We start from the raw sequence: 17,972 nt of genomic DNA, 5'->3' as shown, positions 1-17,972 counted from the left end.
TGTCTTATCATTCCAGTGACGTGGAATGTGCAGACAAGAGGTTTATTTATGGGTTTTGCAACGTGAACTTCACTATTATGAAAAATTAACAAAGAAAACGGCAATTAGGCCAATGTGGAAAAAATACTTCTAAATTAAATGTATTCTTCAGATACTGAACAAGGGGAAAAATGCTTGTACCATAGAAACCTTCTCCCTCTGTCAATGGTATTCACTGGACTTAGATAAAGAAAAGAAAAGCAAGCCGAATGGAATCAGCCCTCCATCAAAGATAGGCCTATTCATTACACACTTGTCAAATTTTTAAAACATATTATCGAAAACCTTTCCTTCTCCATCGAAAGTATTCATCACACACACCAGTCGAAGAAAAAACACACCTAAGAAAATGCTTTCGTCTCAGTCAGTTGAAAAAGACTACCTTGATACGTAAAGCTAATCATTAGAATTAGATTACAGTGAAGCCTGTTCGCAGGTGATTTACTAATTGAACCTGCGAGAAAAAAAAAAATCATAATTAGAAGACTCTCAATCCAGTTGCCTAATGCACTTCATCCCTTTCGAAACCTGTATCCCTGACCACTTAGACATCGCGTACACCATTTGGGCCGAGAGCAGCATTAAATAAAATCACCTCACCGACAAACGAAGCCTTAAAATGCATATCTTTGTAGAACATTTTCTACTTAGACTTATCTTTTCTTTCATTTCCCGAAATATTTGCATAAACTTGTGTTACACCCTATATATATAATATATATATAAATATATACTATATATATATATATATATAATATAGTATATATATATACCGAAATATTTGCAGACTTTTGTTACACCCACCCTATTATATATATATATATATATATATATATATATATATATATATAATACGTATATATATATCTACAAAAAAATAGCATCTTACTACTGACTGACGACCGTTTCATTGATACTAAAGTCATCGTTTGAACCTGTGGAAAGATAAATAATAGCATTCTTTATGGCGTCTTATCGTTAAATGAACGAATGAGTTACCAGGCATCAAAATCGTCACTAGCGAAATTTGACATGTCTCGATACCAGGTTTCGGCTACGTCTTATTTACGATTTGAGTAAAGGTTCTACATTTAAATATTAAAATTAAACTGCTGTCCTACTGAGCCCCGCCGATACTTTGGAGTTTAAGTTTTCTGCTGTTGCTCACTCGGGACAGAGGCAGTTCTGACTGAGATAGTTTTATAAGAAATGTTATGACCTCCATCTCTCATAATTTATGCGTATACAGAAGTAAGAAGAGATACACAGATAGTATCGGGTCGCTTCCTGGTCAGATCGGGTTACGTATTAGTGTTGTGTATTCTTAGGCCACGAGAGAGAGAGAGAGAGTTATCATAACTGTTATTATATTGATTAAAACCCAATTCATTTCATACTGCGATTTTTTCAGAACTACTTGAAAATATTAGTTAAACTACAGTGAAATTCTTTTATTCCAAAGAAACTGTATATAATGTTGTTTGCTGTAAATGAAGACAATGCAAATATTACAGGTAATAAGACACAATAAGCAAACAAATGCGTGACATTCATGTGCAACGGGTTCAGCCTTCCCCCACTTTTCCCCCCCACCCCTTGCCTTAGCCTTTGAGTCAGCCTGACCGACTAGTCTGGTAACGTAGATAATGCTTCAAGCCCCTCCCCCCCCTCCGCCTCACCCGCCCTCTCCCCTCATTTTGCCCTAGATCTCCTCCTCCAGTTACGGCCTGGACATCGCCCTGGCCGGAAGACCTTTTGTCATTTTCACTGTGCTGTTCGAATACGAAATTTGGCCGCCCCGATTTCCAATGGTGTTTCACCTCAAGAGTTTTGGTGCTGGAGGTTGGGAACTATTTCCTGTTACCTCGTGAAATGTCCAAGTGCAGTTGCCGTTGTTCCTCTCCGCGAATTGCCGTTGATTTTCTTCTCGGTTCCCGATTGTGCAGCGACGATTGTCTATAAATGGGAAACATTTCTTGTGTTCTTCTGTCAAAACCAAGGCCTGGTCTTCTTGCTCATAAGTTTTCAGAATTAGTTGTTGAAGCTATTTATACTTTCTATCCTCATATTTTTCTCGTCAGTGCTTATTAGAGGTCGTCGAGTTATCTGTCGAGGACTATATATTGTTGTATTTCCCTATTGGATCTTGTCTGTGGTACCTTTAGATTTTAATAAACCGAAGTTCCTCATTCTCTCTTTAGATTTGAGTTTATATTGTCTCTCAACTCTTGAAACCTGCACTGTTAGGTATACCAATACGTCGGACGAAGAGTAATTTGGGTCATTATGTGATTTCGTTTTTGTAATAGTTTAGTCCTCCTTGTCATTCCATTTTTTATCCCCCTTTTTTTTTTTTTATTTACGCCTCTCTGTACAACAAGGGCATGAAATACCTACAATGAAAGACGCATCCGGTGGAAGGGGTTTATGAGATAGTTAGCCATTAAAAGCTAATGTGTTTTCGTTGTGGTCTGCTATGAAAAAGTGGGTTCCAATCTTATCCTCGCGTCGCAACCATGGCCCAGCTCCATGTTCTGATTTCTTTCGATTGAATTTCTAGACAGTTATTACTTTGCTGGTCATCGAAGGATCCCGGAGTGCAGCGTCGCTTGTTTCGTCTCATCTCCTCTGGAACTGTTCGAAGCTTGACATTTGAGTCCATTTCAGCCACACTGGTTGATATCCATTTGAAGACTGACAATTACTGAGACTCAGACGTAAAGATGAGTGACCAGGGAAGTGACCTAAGCCTTGAAGACCGACCTAGTTCAAGGTCGCTCCCAACTGAGGAATTTGGCATGGCTGGCAATCCTAATCCTGTTGGAATTCCACTCTTCAGGAATCTGCCGGGATGGGGTTCGAGCAGGAGGAAAGGGCCTCGCTCCTCGGGTCGCAGCAGTACGTCTACCATTCGTCCGGATCAGACACCTACTCCAGCGAGTGCCTGCAGCCGGTGAGTATACTTTTTGGACATGCTTGGTTTGCTTACATGATGAATGTTACAGTTATTTGAACTTGAACAATACGCAACAATCTCCCCCCACCCCCTTTTTCAATGTCTGCACTCTCAAACACATACATAAAAACAAACAAACTGACAGAGACCAAAGTAGACACACGTGAGTCCGCACACACAAACAGCCACCCATATATATATATATATATATATATATATATATATATATATATATATATATATATATATATATATATATATATAATATATATATAGTGTGTGTGTGTGTGTGTGTGTGTGTGTGTGTGTGTGTTCTCACAGTATATGTGCGAAGGACGTGCATGCCATCTCCATCTCTCCCCTATCATTATCTCATTTCTAAATGAAATTTCCGTAATTCCCTTTATGGTATCGTTTCTGGCCGTATATTTTCTTCTGACTTCACTTATTTTCCCCAGACGTTTTTCTCAAATCTTAAAGATTGTTTAGGCGTGGCATCATTGACACCCTGTGACTCATGTCCATAGCAATACTTCCGCATGCAACCTAACTGTATTTGATTTCCAGATCTAATTCAACCAACTCAGTGATTGATTTACCTTTTTATTTAACTCTTCCACGAAATTCCAACTCCAGAGAGCCTGTGCTGGAGTTCACTGTTCCTCATTATCTGAAAGATTCAGCCTCATCAGTCCTTTCTCTATCTCATATTTCCTGTGTGTGTGTGTGTGTGTGTGCGTGTGCATAGGCTGCCCTTTCCACGTCACCTCTGACGTTCTTAAATTTATTTTGAGTCCTGGCTGTCTGATATCTGATACATTCGATCAAAGAAGAACAGTAAATCATGCGGCGGTGTTCTGATAAAAACTTCATTATCTGCATATTCGAAATTTGTTATCTTGGTAACTTGACTCCAATCTGAACCTTTTCTTCCACCTCCCACCGCTTTATCATTAAAACATCTTAGGAAGACAAACAGCCAAGGCGAAATAACGTTCCTTGTTGTACTCTAAGATATAATGATAATTCATCCGATAAGTCACCATCAACAGTAACATTGCATCTACTTCGTTCATGGATAATTTCTGTGAGTTGCACATATTCACCGGGAATGCCATCCATAACACAAGACCTCCCATATTGGTCTGTAAAAGCTATCCAATCCTTTCTCATAATCCACAGAAGCTATAAAAGGGGCTTTTTAAATTCCAAACACAGGTGAAAAATATGTCCGAACATAAATATTCATCTTTGGAACTCTCGCCTTTTCTAAAACCAAATAGTAGTCTATCTCTCAACTTTTTATTAGTTTCTTTCTTCGGCTTATTGAGAATAAGAATATGTCTGTATATATATATATATATATATATATTATATATATATATATATATATATATATATAATAAAAGGAGCCCATGAAAATAACAAAATCTAGAGAGAAAATACTATATTTCAGAGACTGCTGTCTCTCTCTTCAGTTACAGAAAAGTTACAGAAAAGGTGGTATTTATACCTAGAGATCCATCCACAGGTAAGCCAATTTAGCTCACTCCCGCTGATAATCTTCCTTTAATCCTCTTAAGCCAATTGGTTGAATGAAAACTTTGTCAATGACATCTGAATCCCAGGCACCCTTTGAGATGTTCATTACCTGTCTCTGTTTGATGAAGGCCGACTCTATCATCTGGCTCTTGTACAGACATTTGCTGCTATAAATTATATGTGACAAATTCCAGTTTATTCTGTGGTTAAGATTAATACAACATAAACAGTCACTTAGGTATGGACAACAGAACTCAGTTATTTTCAACCATGTAAATGACCATAACCACAGAATAAACTGGAATTTGTCACGAGAGTCGGCCTTCATTAAACAGAGACAGGCGGCATTGAACATCTCAAAGGGTGCCTGGGATTCAGATGTCATTGATAAAGTCTTCTTCAACCAAGGCTTAAGAGGATTAAAGAAGAATTATCATTGGGAGTGACCTTTACGGCTAACTGTTGATGGATCTCTTGGTATAAATACCACCTTTTCTATAACATTTCTCATTCATCTACCTGAAGAGGGAGACAGCAGTCTCTGAAGTATAGTATTTTCTCTCTATATTTCAGCAAACACCTTTCATTCTTCACTCCATTTGTGACCCAATTTCCTATTCCTCAAATTCTTGGATCACTCCATCTGCAGGTATTGAATAGTTAAGAAGACACACCACGGATCTCCTTTGGCACTAAACCAGTCATTCTCACAACTTGCACCTCAGTGGTGTGGTCGGTGTGGTGCTGGCGTACCACCTCGGTGGCCACGAGTTCGATTCTCGGGCAATCCATTGAGGTGTTAGAGATGTGAATTTCTGGTGATAGAAGTTCACTCTCGACGTGGTTCAGAAGTCACGTAAAGCCGTTGGACCCGTTGCTGGATAACCATTGGTTCCATGCAACGTAAAAACACTTTACAAAGAAACAAACAATTCTCACAACTTGAAATTACAAAGTCTTGTTTTCGTCATCAAAACCTTGAACCGTAGACTCCTCTACTATTTACACTTTATACCAAACATCCTCAGCATCCTCCTCTTGAACCTAGAGTTCATTCATATTTATTTGATGGTCATATAATTGGTTCTGTTCTTTTACCCTCAAGGTTCATCAAACTGTTCCATAATTTGTTCAGGTTTTTCATCATGGTAAGCTTTAGTTGAACACGCCCCCAAGTATGATGAAGATCACCTCTTATTTAGTTACAATCACATCATCAGGGGCCCATGAAAGCATTCAAGCACTAACATGAATAACTCAACAGCTTATAGCAAATGCTTTATTAATATAATCCGTAATTGATTCTTAAGTTTTGGCGACTGAAAACAGAATTATCGTGAAAATTACAAGAAGTGATGCATTTCCTTTGATAGGCATTCCGTGAAATTAATGACAGAGCTGCCCATGGAAGAAAAGGTTCATTTTAAAAAGACGCGGAAGAAAAGTCAGTCAGAGGAGAACGAACGATTTGATACGTGACTGACTGCGGATGCTGTGACGTCACCCATACGTCATGAGATCTGCTATCATCCGTGGCCACGTATCATCACGCCTTCCGCTTGGAGGTTACTCCTTAAAATTGCAACAGTGCTGTATTACACACATTAGTGTAAGAGCGAGTTTATTTCCCAGCCAAATACGCAAGAAGGCACTGAAGCAGACAGCTTGGTGCATGGTTTTCGTTTATTCATCACGACCTACGTATCGAGATCCTTGTCTCCTCTTCAAGGCTAAAAATCCAGAGTAAAATATACAAACAGTGAAAACTGTCATTATATGCGTACAAATGAATTATGATAAAGTAAAACATCAATATAATGATATAATGTTATCCATAACCAACTCGCACTTATTGATTTAGCCATCTTTAACTGGTTGTTATCTGAAGACTTAAAGGTACAAAATACCCATGAAAATAAACTTAAGGAACTGAGCGTTTTCGAACCGAATTTTGATGGTAAAGGGCACAAGGCGGTTTTCAATATCTCTTGACACTAACTGAACCAAGAAAGAAGAATTTCTTTTATCTCTTGGGCTGGATTTCTGCTTACCCAACGACAAACCTTCCTACTGTGAGTACTATTTGTCTTGCTAATACTTTGTACCAAATTGAAGAACTTGCCTTTGAATGCTAGCTAACCCGTCAAAATTCTCGACGGAGCTGTTCGCTTTCGTTCATACCAATGACCACAAACAGAAAACGAGGTGGACCCCTTTCTTTAATTAATAAAGATGATCTCAATCCTCTTCAGAAATTAAGTCAAAATAATAACTTTATATTTTCCGAACCAAATTAAAGTAATTGGTATACAGTTATTTTAAATAAAGTTGATTATATCCAAAAAATGCTAAATGTCCTCACTGATTATTCTAAATTTCAGAAAACTGGTAGCAAAGACCCTAAACTTATTTTTAAGAAAGAGGACAAAATGAATCGTTTTCTAAAATATTTGAAAAATATAAAAGTTATTACTCTAACCATCTGATGAGCTTTTCGTCCCTGGAACTTCTTATGATCTCATGTGTGGCCTCCCCAAAATACATAAAGAGAACGTAGCCTACCTATGAGGCTCATCCTTTCTTCATATAATACACCCAACTACAAAATCGCAAAATACATAGTCCCTCTTTTGGAAAACTTTCAAAAATGAATTTACTGTTAACAGGTCTTTAGAATTTAAAGATAATATTTTATGTTAAGATTCCGACCTGGTCATGGCCAGTTTTGATATAGAATGACTACTCACTTATATACCGGTGGAGGAAACTATTAATTATATCTTGGGTACCAAAATTTTGAATAATCAGGGCACTGCCTACCGCGGTTTTAATCGCGTAGAGTTTTTTTCAATGATGAAGTTTACAAGCAAGTGGAAGAGAGCTGCTGGACAACTGCACAGCTGTGTGCGTCTGTGTTTAAGCCTTTATTTTATCGCCGTTATGTTGACGACACATTTGTCCTTCTCAAAGACCGTCACCACTGTGACCTCAGTGGCGTGATCGGTATGGTCTTGACCTGCCACCTCGGTGGCCGCAAGTTCGATTCTCGGGTATTCCATTGAGGTGTTAGAGATGTGTATTTCTGGTGATAAAAGTTCACTGTCGACGTGGTTCAGAAGTCACATAAAACCGTTGGTCCCGTTGCTGATTAACCACTGGCTCCATGCAACGTGAAAACTCCATACAAACAAACAAACCACTGTGAACAGTATTTACTATATACTAAATCACTACATAATAGAATTAAATTTGCTTATGAATTAGAAAATAATAACCAGTTATCCTATTTAGAAACCATTGTCATCTGTGATGACAATAGATTTCATACTGGTGCGTTTCGAAAGAAAGCCTCTGCAGGTCTTGGACAGAATGTTCTGTTTACAGTTCATAATCTTTTGATTTTAAACTGAATTCCCTGTCCAATGTCCACTGTCCACTCTCCTCCACAGAGCCATCACACTTTTATGTACATCTGGTTGGAATCTTTTTCACAAGAAAATCGGTTTTCTCTATGATTATTTTAAATCCAACTGGCATCCTTCCAATTTATTTTTTAAATATGTTCAGAGAACACTGGATAAGTAAGTCCTTTCACCCTCCTGCTACCACACTCTTGGCACACAAATCAACATTAATTAACGTGAAGCTCCTATTTAAGAACCCAAGAACTTTTGGTGGTATGTTTCGCCGCAAAGAAAAGCTGCCTTCTTGAATGCAGTTCTTTGTTGATTATTTATTTACTCGCTGTCAATGCCATTCATTGTCAGCAGACGTGCGTGGGAAACAAGCGCCGTCTGCTTAAAGTCAGATGTGACCCATATATTGGCGTAAGCTTTCGTAGTGGGTGCAAGTCGTCCGATCCTGAAACATCAAACATTAGAAATTATAAAAAACGATGCTAAAGTAAAATTAACTCGTGATTTTAGGATTATACTAACCAGCCAACACGAACACCACCTCCCCGCTCTTCAATCCTTAGCGATCAAGAAGCTTTTTCCCTTTTGGGACATTATTATTCCTCGTCCAGGCCCTGGGTCTAATAGCTTAAACCACACCCTGCCTTGTGTTGGCTCTTTTCCATACAGCAGCTGAACTTTGAGGAATAAGGTCTGTTAGTTGAAACATTCTACTTCTTTCTCTTTTCTAACAATTTTATTCTAGGTTTACCTGTTGTATTGATGTTTTAATTCATCATAATTTATTTGTATATACATACTAATATTTCTCACTGTATTTATATATTTTATTTTTTATTTTTTCCCTTGAGGGTGGGACAAGGGTATCAAAACATAGACCGTGATGAATGAAGGAAAACCATGCACCAAGCTGTCTGTTTTAATGCCTTTTTGTATATATATATATATATATATATATATATATATATATATATATATATATATATATGTGTGTGTGTGTGTGTGTGTGTATGTGTATATATATATAAATTTTATTTATATGTGTGTGTGTGTGCTTAAAAAAATCACAGTAGATGCACGTGACTTCATTAAATAAGCGAATACCACAGGAAAATGACAGTCAGAAATCCAAGCGCTTTCGTCTTTACTAAGACATTGTCAAGGAACGTTCCTTGACAATGTCTTAGTAAAGACGAAAGCCCTTGGATTTCTGACTGTCATTTTCCTGTGGTATTCGCTCATTATGTGTGTGTGTGTGTGTGTGCACAGTATTGTTGCTCATTTAAGGAATAACCTCCAAGCGGAAGACGTAATGATAGCAGATCTCATGACGTATGGGTGACGTCACAGCACCCGCAGTCAGTCTCGTATCAAATTGTTTGTTTTCCCCTGACTGACTTTTCTCCCGCGTCTTCTTTCTTCAAGTCCCAAACTCCCTTCAAGGCTCTTTTACCCGGAGCTGGGGAGGTGGGGGTTGGAACCAGTGGCGGATCTAGAAACTTTTTCTATGGGGGGCCACTCAGGATTATCATATATACGTATATGTACTATGTACAGTACACATATATGGTACATACTTATCGATGCACACAGTAGTTGTTATTGTTTTTGTTGAATAGTTGTTGTTGAAATATTCATTAACTAAGCAAAGTTTTGCCACTTATATTGATTTATTGAAAGAAAATGTTCCATGATTCAAATCCAAGAGGGGCCACGTGGCTCAGGTGCCCCTCGTCCTTAAATCCGGCACTGACTTGCACCTGAGAGGTGCCGCCTCCCAATCTTTCAGCAAATCTTGAAGGATGAGGTTACTAGTCCCTTGTCCCTTTCCAACACCAGCTGACGCTGGTCTCCTCAAACGGTTGGGTCAGCTGGTGGGTTGTGCTCTATGCATGAACTAGTGATCTGAGGGTTGTGCTACTTAGCCAAAGCGGGCATTGCTCACAATGTCAGCACTGTCCTGTATCTGTGAAAATCTATCTGATCTCACCAGTGGCACCAATGATATATATATATATATATATATATATATATATATATATATATATATATAATATATATATATATATATGTATGTATGTATGTATGTATATAGCAGGAATAAACTAGCAAACAGCCATCGTAGCATCGTTAATTTATTTAAGTTCATGTTTTTAGACTTTGTGAGTTTTTTTTTTAACTGAGTCCAACTTTTAATTTTTACCTTATTTAATCTTACAGCCCTGAAGATGAGACATGTGGTCTCGAAAATTTGGCCAATAAATTAACGATGCTACGATGGCTGTTTGCTATTTTATTCCTGATGAATCTTTGGTGTTCTAGATGCCCCAATCTTCCAGTATTATATATATATATATATTATATATATATATATATATATATATATATATATATATATATATATTATATATGATGATAAAAGGCCCATAAAACACTATTTGAACGTTGCAAACCATATATTTCGAGCAATTCCTTCTGTTCTCCTGATCACTGGTAAAATATGGACATAGGATGTCTTACAGGAGTATATATATATATATATATATATATATATATATATTATATATATATATACAAAACTTATATAGGTGTGGCAATAAGTCTCTATTGGTGACCCAGTGTCTTCTGGCCTCATTAACTCCCGTCTAGCAACTCGTCCGGTGGTCGGATGTCCTTGGACACCTGCTTGAGAAACGGCCTAAGGATTAACTCGACGATTTCCAGTGTCCTCCAGTTTTGTGGGCCTTTTATCGTCATATTACAGTAAAAGACATTCATATATATATATATATAATATATATATATATATATATATATATATATATATATATATATATGGTACATATATAAGGCACAATAACCAAGTGATACCAAATTCACTTTAAATTAGGATTATAAACTGCCACAGAATATCCTGCTATCCTGGCCAAGAATGTAACTTTCATTTTCTCCGGGTTGGGACCAAGATGCGAGTGACTAGTATTTTCAGTTGCCTATCCTCGTTTCTGCACAATAAAGCAATAGTTCCAACCATTGTAAGTCATCTTTTCTGACTCAAATAAGCCCTTCACATAAATTTTAGGACGACTGGTTCAGTAGCAAGTGTAACTTCTCAGCAGTGCCAGGTTCCAGGGATACTGAGTGAACTGAATTGACCTACGACCCTCTCCACCAAATGACCCACAATTCAAGAGCTGGTGGTCACCCGGTGCCTTCAAACCTTCTTCTCTTGCTTGAAGGCTACAACTTACGTCACAGTATGGTTCCATATTTTTTGCTGAATGAAAATATTTCGTTTGAAAAATGGTGAATAAGTCAAAAACTGTTCCCATATAGTTTATTACACAAAACAGCAAATTTAGCCAATGTCGTCAAGAAACAAGAAACATTTATCCTGAACAGTAATCATTGTAGTCATCGTGTTCAAAGAAAATCGGCCATTTCCCATCACGATGAAGCTAAAGCTACTTTTGGTAAAAACTTCATGATTGCAATGGCAGTAACCTTTCCAGATAGTTTATGTTGAATAAAACTTCATCTCGAACTTTCCGGAGATCCTTAACTTCCTTTCTTACCGCCTCCAGTTTGTTCATCATTTCGTGTTGACTGGCGTCCTTCTGTTGACGGTTCTCGAAAGCTTGAATCGATCTCCGCCTTTTGGATTCCATTTTGGAGCTGTACTGAAGGGGCCATTCGTAGGCCTTTAATTTTCTGCCAGTGATGAGGCAGTGGACCTCTCCGTCCAAGGCTTGCCCGAAATTCGACATCTGAGTCAAATCACCCGTTGCTGGTATTCTGATGGTTCCGGATGAACTCTCTTCATAACTGGAGGCTTCCTCCGTCAGTCCTTCTTCGCTAATAGTGCCTAGGTGATTGCTTGCTGTGTTATTGTGGGAGAAAAGGTCGTGTTCTGTGTGGGGGTTTGAGTCTCGGGGCTGTGTGCCTTGAATGACCCCACTGAAATGAGTAGTATCCATACCTTGAGCGCTGTTTAAATCATCTTCAGTGTTCATTGCTTCGTATGGTTGTGAGAAGGGGTTTGGCAAAGCACCTCCATCATGTGCTTGTTGAAATGTTGAAGTCTGCCAGTTAGTAAAGCCGTCGTTGTTACTCCAGTGAGATCCACCGAAGGCGCTAAAATGACCATGTTGCTGAAGACTCTCTGCGCTGTAAAAATCGGTTGCAGTCGCCTCCCTATGCTGCTGAACACTTCCTCCACATGCACCAACATATTCCATATCCACTGCAGCATTTTCATTATGAAAAGGGCCAACTGCAGGGGAACTTTGTGCATACCAAGTGTCCGCGGGGTTGAAAGTAGCCATCACTCTTTCTTTTTCTTAACAGTAGAACCTTGAGCGTAGCGAAATTGAGTACAAGGCAGCTCCTTAGCCACTGGTCTGTAATTGGGAGTTAGCGGTATTTATATATACATGAATATCAAACTCATTCTTATCAGCTGTTCCTCATCATGAACCCTCGGTAAATTACCGAGCGTCCAGCGGAGACATAAGCACTCATTCATAGATGGCTATTTTTTAACGGGAAGCGGATATGATCTTTTATCCTTATGAATCGCGATAAGGATGTGCTCAGCGCTACTTTGGTTTTCTCGATTTTATCACTTTCGTCTTGGTCATATTAATATCGCATTTATGGCCTCTCTTGGCAACACAGAAAATTCTATCATAACATCATTCACTAGATTGATCTTGTGCTTCTCTTAAGGCAACATGCTTTGGAATGTTTTTTCGGCTTCTGTGTTCCCAGAATCTTGTCCTCTTTCTCGTGTCAGCTTTCGACCTTGAGAGACAAAAATGTGCAAGCCGAAACGGGCAGAAGGATATTATATACATAGCCTAGTTTGCCATACTTTAATTTGCTCAAATTTCAAAGACAAAAAAAGATCAAAAGATGAAGGAAAGCTGAAATGATATCCAACATTTCATTCCAGATGATCGTAAATCAATTAAATAGCTTTTTCATTTTCCTCCGTCTCTTTGACCTCAGTCCTCTGGCCCCAAAAATCATTCATAGCTTGATATCCTTCATCATTCATTTTCCGAGGTCATTCCAGAGAGGGATCATTTTCTACTGAAGTTTCTATGTACGAAAATCACAAAGTTCTTAATCATTAAGATCCAGAGAGCAAAATTCTAAGATTGCAGGAACGAAGATGAATAACAACGTTCACTCAAGATAGTGTTATGCTCCTTGAGTTCTGAAACCCTTAAAAGAAAATCTAGAATTGCGAACCGATTCAAGATATTATCATAATTGACTTAGTCAATACATTTTTTTTGTCACCAGCGAAAAATCTAATGGAATGATGCTGCATAATAGATCAGCTTCTATAAAAGACTCATACTTGGAGCAGACTTTTGCGTATGTAGCAACCAAACTTGAGAATCGTCGCCGGCACTGAACAAGGAAAAATCCTGCGGTGAACATTCCTGAAGCTGGCCAAACTGCCAAGGCCTCTGACTCTCCACTCATGTCTCGCGACATTTGCTTTGCTCAGCCGGCAAATTCAAACCTGAATCTGTTTGACTTTTACGGTTCACAAGGATTGCTGTCATTCAAGTACACGAAAACCAAAAGAATCTTGACTTGAATTATCTTAGGGCCGCCAAGATTTTGCAAGACTTTAGAGTTCAAACTAAGGAAAAACCATCTCAAATTTGAAACTCATGTCACACTTGGAGCTATCTATTTGCAGTCATGTCCAATGAAGAACATGACGTCACTATTATGATGCTATGCCGTTGTTTCTCGGTGACCCAGTGAAGAAAGGCAGCATGGCAGCCGTTCTTAAAATACCTTCACTTCTCTCAACCGGTCGCGATTGCTGTTGATGATGGTGATCATGGAATAGGCGTGGCATCATTGCGGAACAGTGATCATGATGGGAATCAAAATGTTGCATATTAGCCACTTAACTTCAGTAGACGCTAGCATAATTATACTACCATTAAAAACTTCGCTCGATCGATGACAAAGCATTTCTCTCCAATCCCCACGAAATGTTGACCCTGATCAAATCCATATTGTCGTACCTCTAGATCCCTTTGGGCAAAGGGAATCGTCTCTCGATCACGATCACTGAGACCTCAGGAGTTTGATCTGATTAATCTCATACCTGGTGATAAGAAAGCACTGTCAGATTCTGTAAAGGAAATGAAACAAATAGACACAGATAGAGAAAATGGTGAGCAAGATTTGCATTCATCTTGATTATGGTAGATTCACATCGCCGTACAACTGATGTTTTTAAGAAAGATTAAAGACAGAGGCAGTCAGTTTTTAAGAGAGATAAAAGACAGAGGCAGTCAGTTTTTAAGAGAGATAAAAGACAGAGGCAGTCAGTTTTTAAGAGAGATAAAAGACAGAGGCAGTCAGTTTTTAAGAGAGATAAAAGACAGAGGCAGTCAGTTTTTAAGAGAGATAAAAGACAGAGGCAGTCAGTTTTTAAGAGAGATAAAAGACAGAGGCAGTCAGCTTTTAAGAGATAAAAGACAGAGGACAGTCAGCTTTTAAGATGAACAAGATAAAGGAACAGAGGGTTAGTCAGCTTTTTAAGGAGAGATAAAGACAGAGGTAGTCAGCTTTTTAAGAGATAAAAAGAGAGGTAGCAGTTTTTCAGTTTTTAAGTTTTAGAGATAAAAAGACCGAGGGTAGTCAGTTTTTAAGAGAGATAAAAGACAGAGCAGCAGCTTTTTTCTTTAATAGAAGATAAAAGACAGAGGTAGTCAGTTTTTTTTGTAAGAGAGATAAAGACAGAGCGTAGTCAAGTTTATGTAAGAGAGATAAAAGACAGAGGCAGCAAGCTTTTAATTAGAGATAAAAGAAGAGGCAGGTCAGCTTTAAGAGAGATAAAAGGACAGAGGCAGTCAAAGGTTTTTAAGAGAGAATAAAAGCCAGATGAAAGGTAGTCAGTTTTTAAGAGAGATAAAAGACAGCAGAGGCAGTTTTTTTCAAGTCTTAAGAGAGATAAAAAGGACCAGAGGTAGTCAGTTTTTTAAGAGAGATAAAAGACAGAGGCAGTTTTCCCCTCCCCCCTCCCCCCAAGTATTTGAAGAGAGATAAAAGACAGCGGCTGTCAAGAGTTTTAAGAGAGATAAAAGACAGAAGCAGTCAGTTTTTAAGAGAGATAAAAGACAGAGGTTTTAAGTCAGCTTTTAAGAGAGATAAAAGTACAGAGGTAGTCAGGCTTTTAAGAGAGATAAAAGACAGAGTTTTTAAGTCAGTTTTTAAGAGAGATAAAAGGGACAGAGGTAGTCAGTTTTAAGAGAGATCAAAAGACAGAGCAGTCGTTTTCTAAGAGAGATAAAAGAAGACGGCAGCTCAGCTTTTAAGAGAGATAAAAGACAAGGCAGTCAGTTTTTAAGAGAGATTAAAAGACAGACGGCAGGTTCAAGCTTTAAGAGAGAAAAAAAGACAAGGCAGTCAGTTTTAAGAAGAGATAAAAAGACAGAGGCTGTCAGTTTTTCAGAGAGATAAACGACAGAGGCAGTCAGCTTTTAAGAAGGAAGAAATAAAAGACAGAACCAGGTCCAGTTTTCGAGAGATTTTCTGCAGAGGCAGTCAGTTTTTAAAGAAGATAAAAGCAGAGGCAGTCAGCCTTTTAAAGAGAGCTAAAAGACAGAAGCAGTCAGTTTTTTAAGAGAGATAAAAGACAGAGGCAGTCAAGTTTTTCAAGAGAGATAAAAGACGAAAGCATCAGCTTTTAAGAGGGAAAGGAATAAAGAGAGATAACAAGACAGGAAGCAGTCAGTTTTTAAGAGCGATAAAAAGACAGAGGCATCAAAATTTTTAAGAGAGATAAAGACAGAGGCAGTCAGCTTTTAAGAGAGACAGAAAGACGAAGCATCAAAGTTTTTAAGACGAATAAAGACAAGGAGGCATCCGTTTTAGAGAGATAAAAGACAATAGCAGTTTTTTCAAGCTTTTAGAGAGATAAAAGACAAGAGCAGTCAGGTTTTTAGAGGAGATAAAGACAGAAGGCAGGCAGCTTTTGAGATAGATAAAAGAAGAGCGTCAGTTTTTAAGAGAGATAAAAGACAGAGGCAGTCAGTTTTTAAGAGAGATAAAAGGCAAATGTCTCCATTCACCTTCAATCCATCCAAATGCATTGTGTCGCCCTCATAATATTCTAGGAAACCAACCCTTAGATAAAGCAGGATGTACTTCTACTTTTCTTCTTGATGAAGATTTGAGGACGAACGAGAGACGCTCCTGTCCTCTGACAAAAGTTCTCTTATCTAGAGAGGATGTCCTGCAGCAACATGTGATAGGAGTCCGACATCCACGAAAGAAATGATGCGACAAGGGCCGCTGACAATGACGTTTCATGCCAACGGTGACGTGGCGATGAATGACGTATCAGTGACGACACCAACGCAGTTTTGATGTAGAACGGATCTGAGTGTCTAGGTACTCTAGGTCTAGGGTGAAGTCCCATTCTGTACAGAAAAGTTTTCCCTCGCACGTACACCAACGAATCACGGTTGCGCCATAATGAGATCATGATTGACATCATTTTATTCCAAAATGATGATGATGAAGTTGATATTCCTGCAATTGCTTATTTACAGTCATTTTATTTATGTATTATCCCTCTGGATAAACAGTCCTGTATAGTTTTGGCCCTTCACATAAGAAAGCCCATAAACATTCATTTATTCACACCACTTGGACATTATGAAATTGAATTCAGATACTCCCTACGTAGATGATGAGAGGTCTGCCCCCAAAATCATGACGGCCTGATTTCTCAACAGTTCCTTCTTGGAGGAAATTTTATAGCCACTAAAGGGATTATACATAATAAATACATCTACCCTGCCAATGGTTCCAACGTATGCCTAATTGGGTTGATATGTGGGTGACAGTGACACCATCCAGTCAGCTATGAAGAGAGCCAAGTCATTAACTGCCTCCAAGGTATTCCCAAAGACAGGTTCTGTGTAAACTCTTAGCCACGGCCCAGTGGTGGCCTGTCTTGTTGGTAGCAGAGCAGCCAGACGCACGATCACGGCGAACTTAACATTAAATCAAATAAAAACTACTGAGCCTATAGGGCTGTTATTTGGTATGCTTGATCTAAGGGCGTTCATTTGCGTGGGGCTTTGGGGGCACTTGCCCCCTCAAGACACTGATGGCCCCCCTAAGACTTGGTTTGCCCCACTAGTCTCTGAAATCGTAATAATAATAATAGTAAATTCACTCCAAGGTGAATCTTATATGGCTTCAAAATGCGCACAAATTTCCAAAAATTTCTAGGGGGCTTACAGCGCCCACCCGCTACCCGAAGCTGATAGGGCTCGTTTTGCTCGCCACCACCCCACCCTTACCATAATTTCTAAACCTTTGCCGCCACCCCAGCCCCAAAGGAAAGTCTGAAATGACGCTGCTGGTTACATCACATTTTGGCAAAATCTCTCACTACAACCTTCGTTTACAGAAAAGGGGACCATTTCAAGTTCAACACAAACGCCACAAGATTTTGGAATTCTCGATGAAGGTATCCACCAAAGACAAAACAACTGACGACGACATCTCATGTCCAGAAGATCATTCCCATCCGCAGCATAAAATACCAATCTTCAAACGGGGCATGCGCTTATTTGGCTTGCAAGCTTTAACGGACATCTTCCTCGCCCCTGCATTCAAACTCCCTTGGCTGACACAGTCACCTTAGCAAATCTCCTTTCTCCACTTATTGGAAGTTTCGGATTAATGACAATGGATTGACTCCAGTTTCACACATGACCTTTTTAGTTTTCTCTTAATGAAAACTGTTGAGATGGCTATTTGTCTGTCCTTCTGCACTTGACTTCATTGAATAAGCGAATACCACGGGAAAATGATAGGCAGGAATCCAAGCGCTTTCGTCTTTACTAAGACAATGTCGACAATGTGTTAGTGAAGTCGAAAGCGCTCGGGTTTCGGCTTATCAATTTCCTGCGGTATTCGCTTACATATATATATATATATATATATATATATATATATATATA

At 38.7% G+C, this 17,972-nt stretch overlaps 1 protein-coding gene across 3 annotated transcripts in view; it reads left to right on the top strand.

The window, feature by feature from the left end:
* The first annotated feature begins 1,753 nt into the window (after positions 1 to 1,753).
* LOC135218399 (protein scarlet-like) overlaps positions 1,754 to 17,972 on the top strand; it is a 40,309-nt gene continuing 24,090 nt past the window's right edge. For all 3 annotated transcript variants that reach the window (XM_064254697.1, XM_064254699.1, XM_064254696.1), the window contains exon 1: positions 1,754 to 2,992. In XM_064254697.1, coding sequence (XP_064110767.1) covers positions 2,891 to 2,992 — 102 coding nt within the window. In that variant the 5' untranslated portion in view covers positions 1,754 to 2,890. The remainder of the gene's footprint in view (positions 2,993 to 17,972) is intronic.

Source organism: Macrobrachium nipponense, chromosome 9, assembly GCF_015104395.2.
Source record: "Macrobrachium nipponense isolate FS-2020 chromosome 9, ASM1510439v2, whole genome shotgun sequence".
In the NCBI taxonomy this organism is placed as follows: Eukaryota; Metazoa; Arthropoda; class Malacostraca; order Decapoda; family Palaemonidae; genus Macrobrachium; species Macrobrachium nipponense.
Note: the sequence above shows the minus strand (reverse complement) of the source record. Positions and strands in the feature narration are given on the sequence as shown.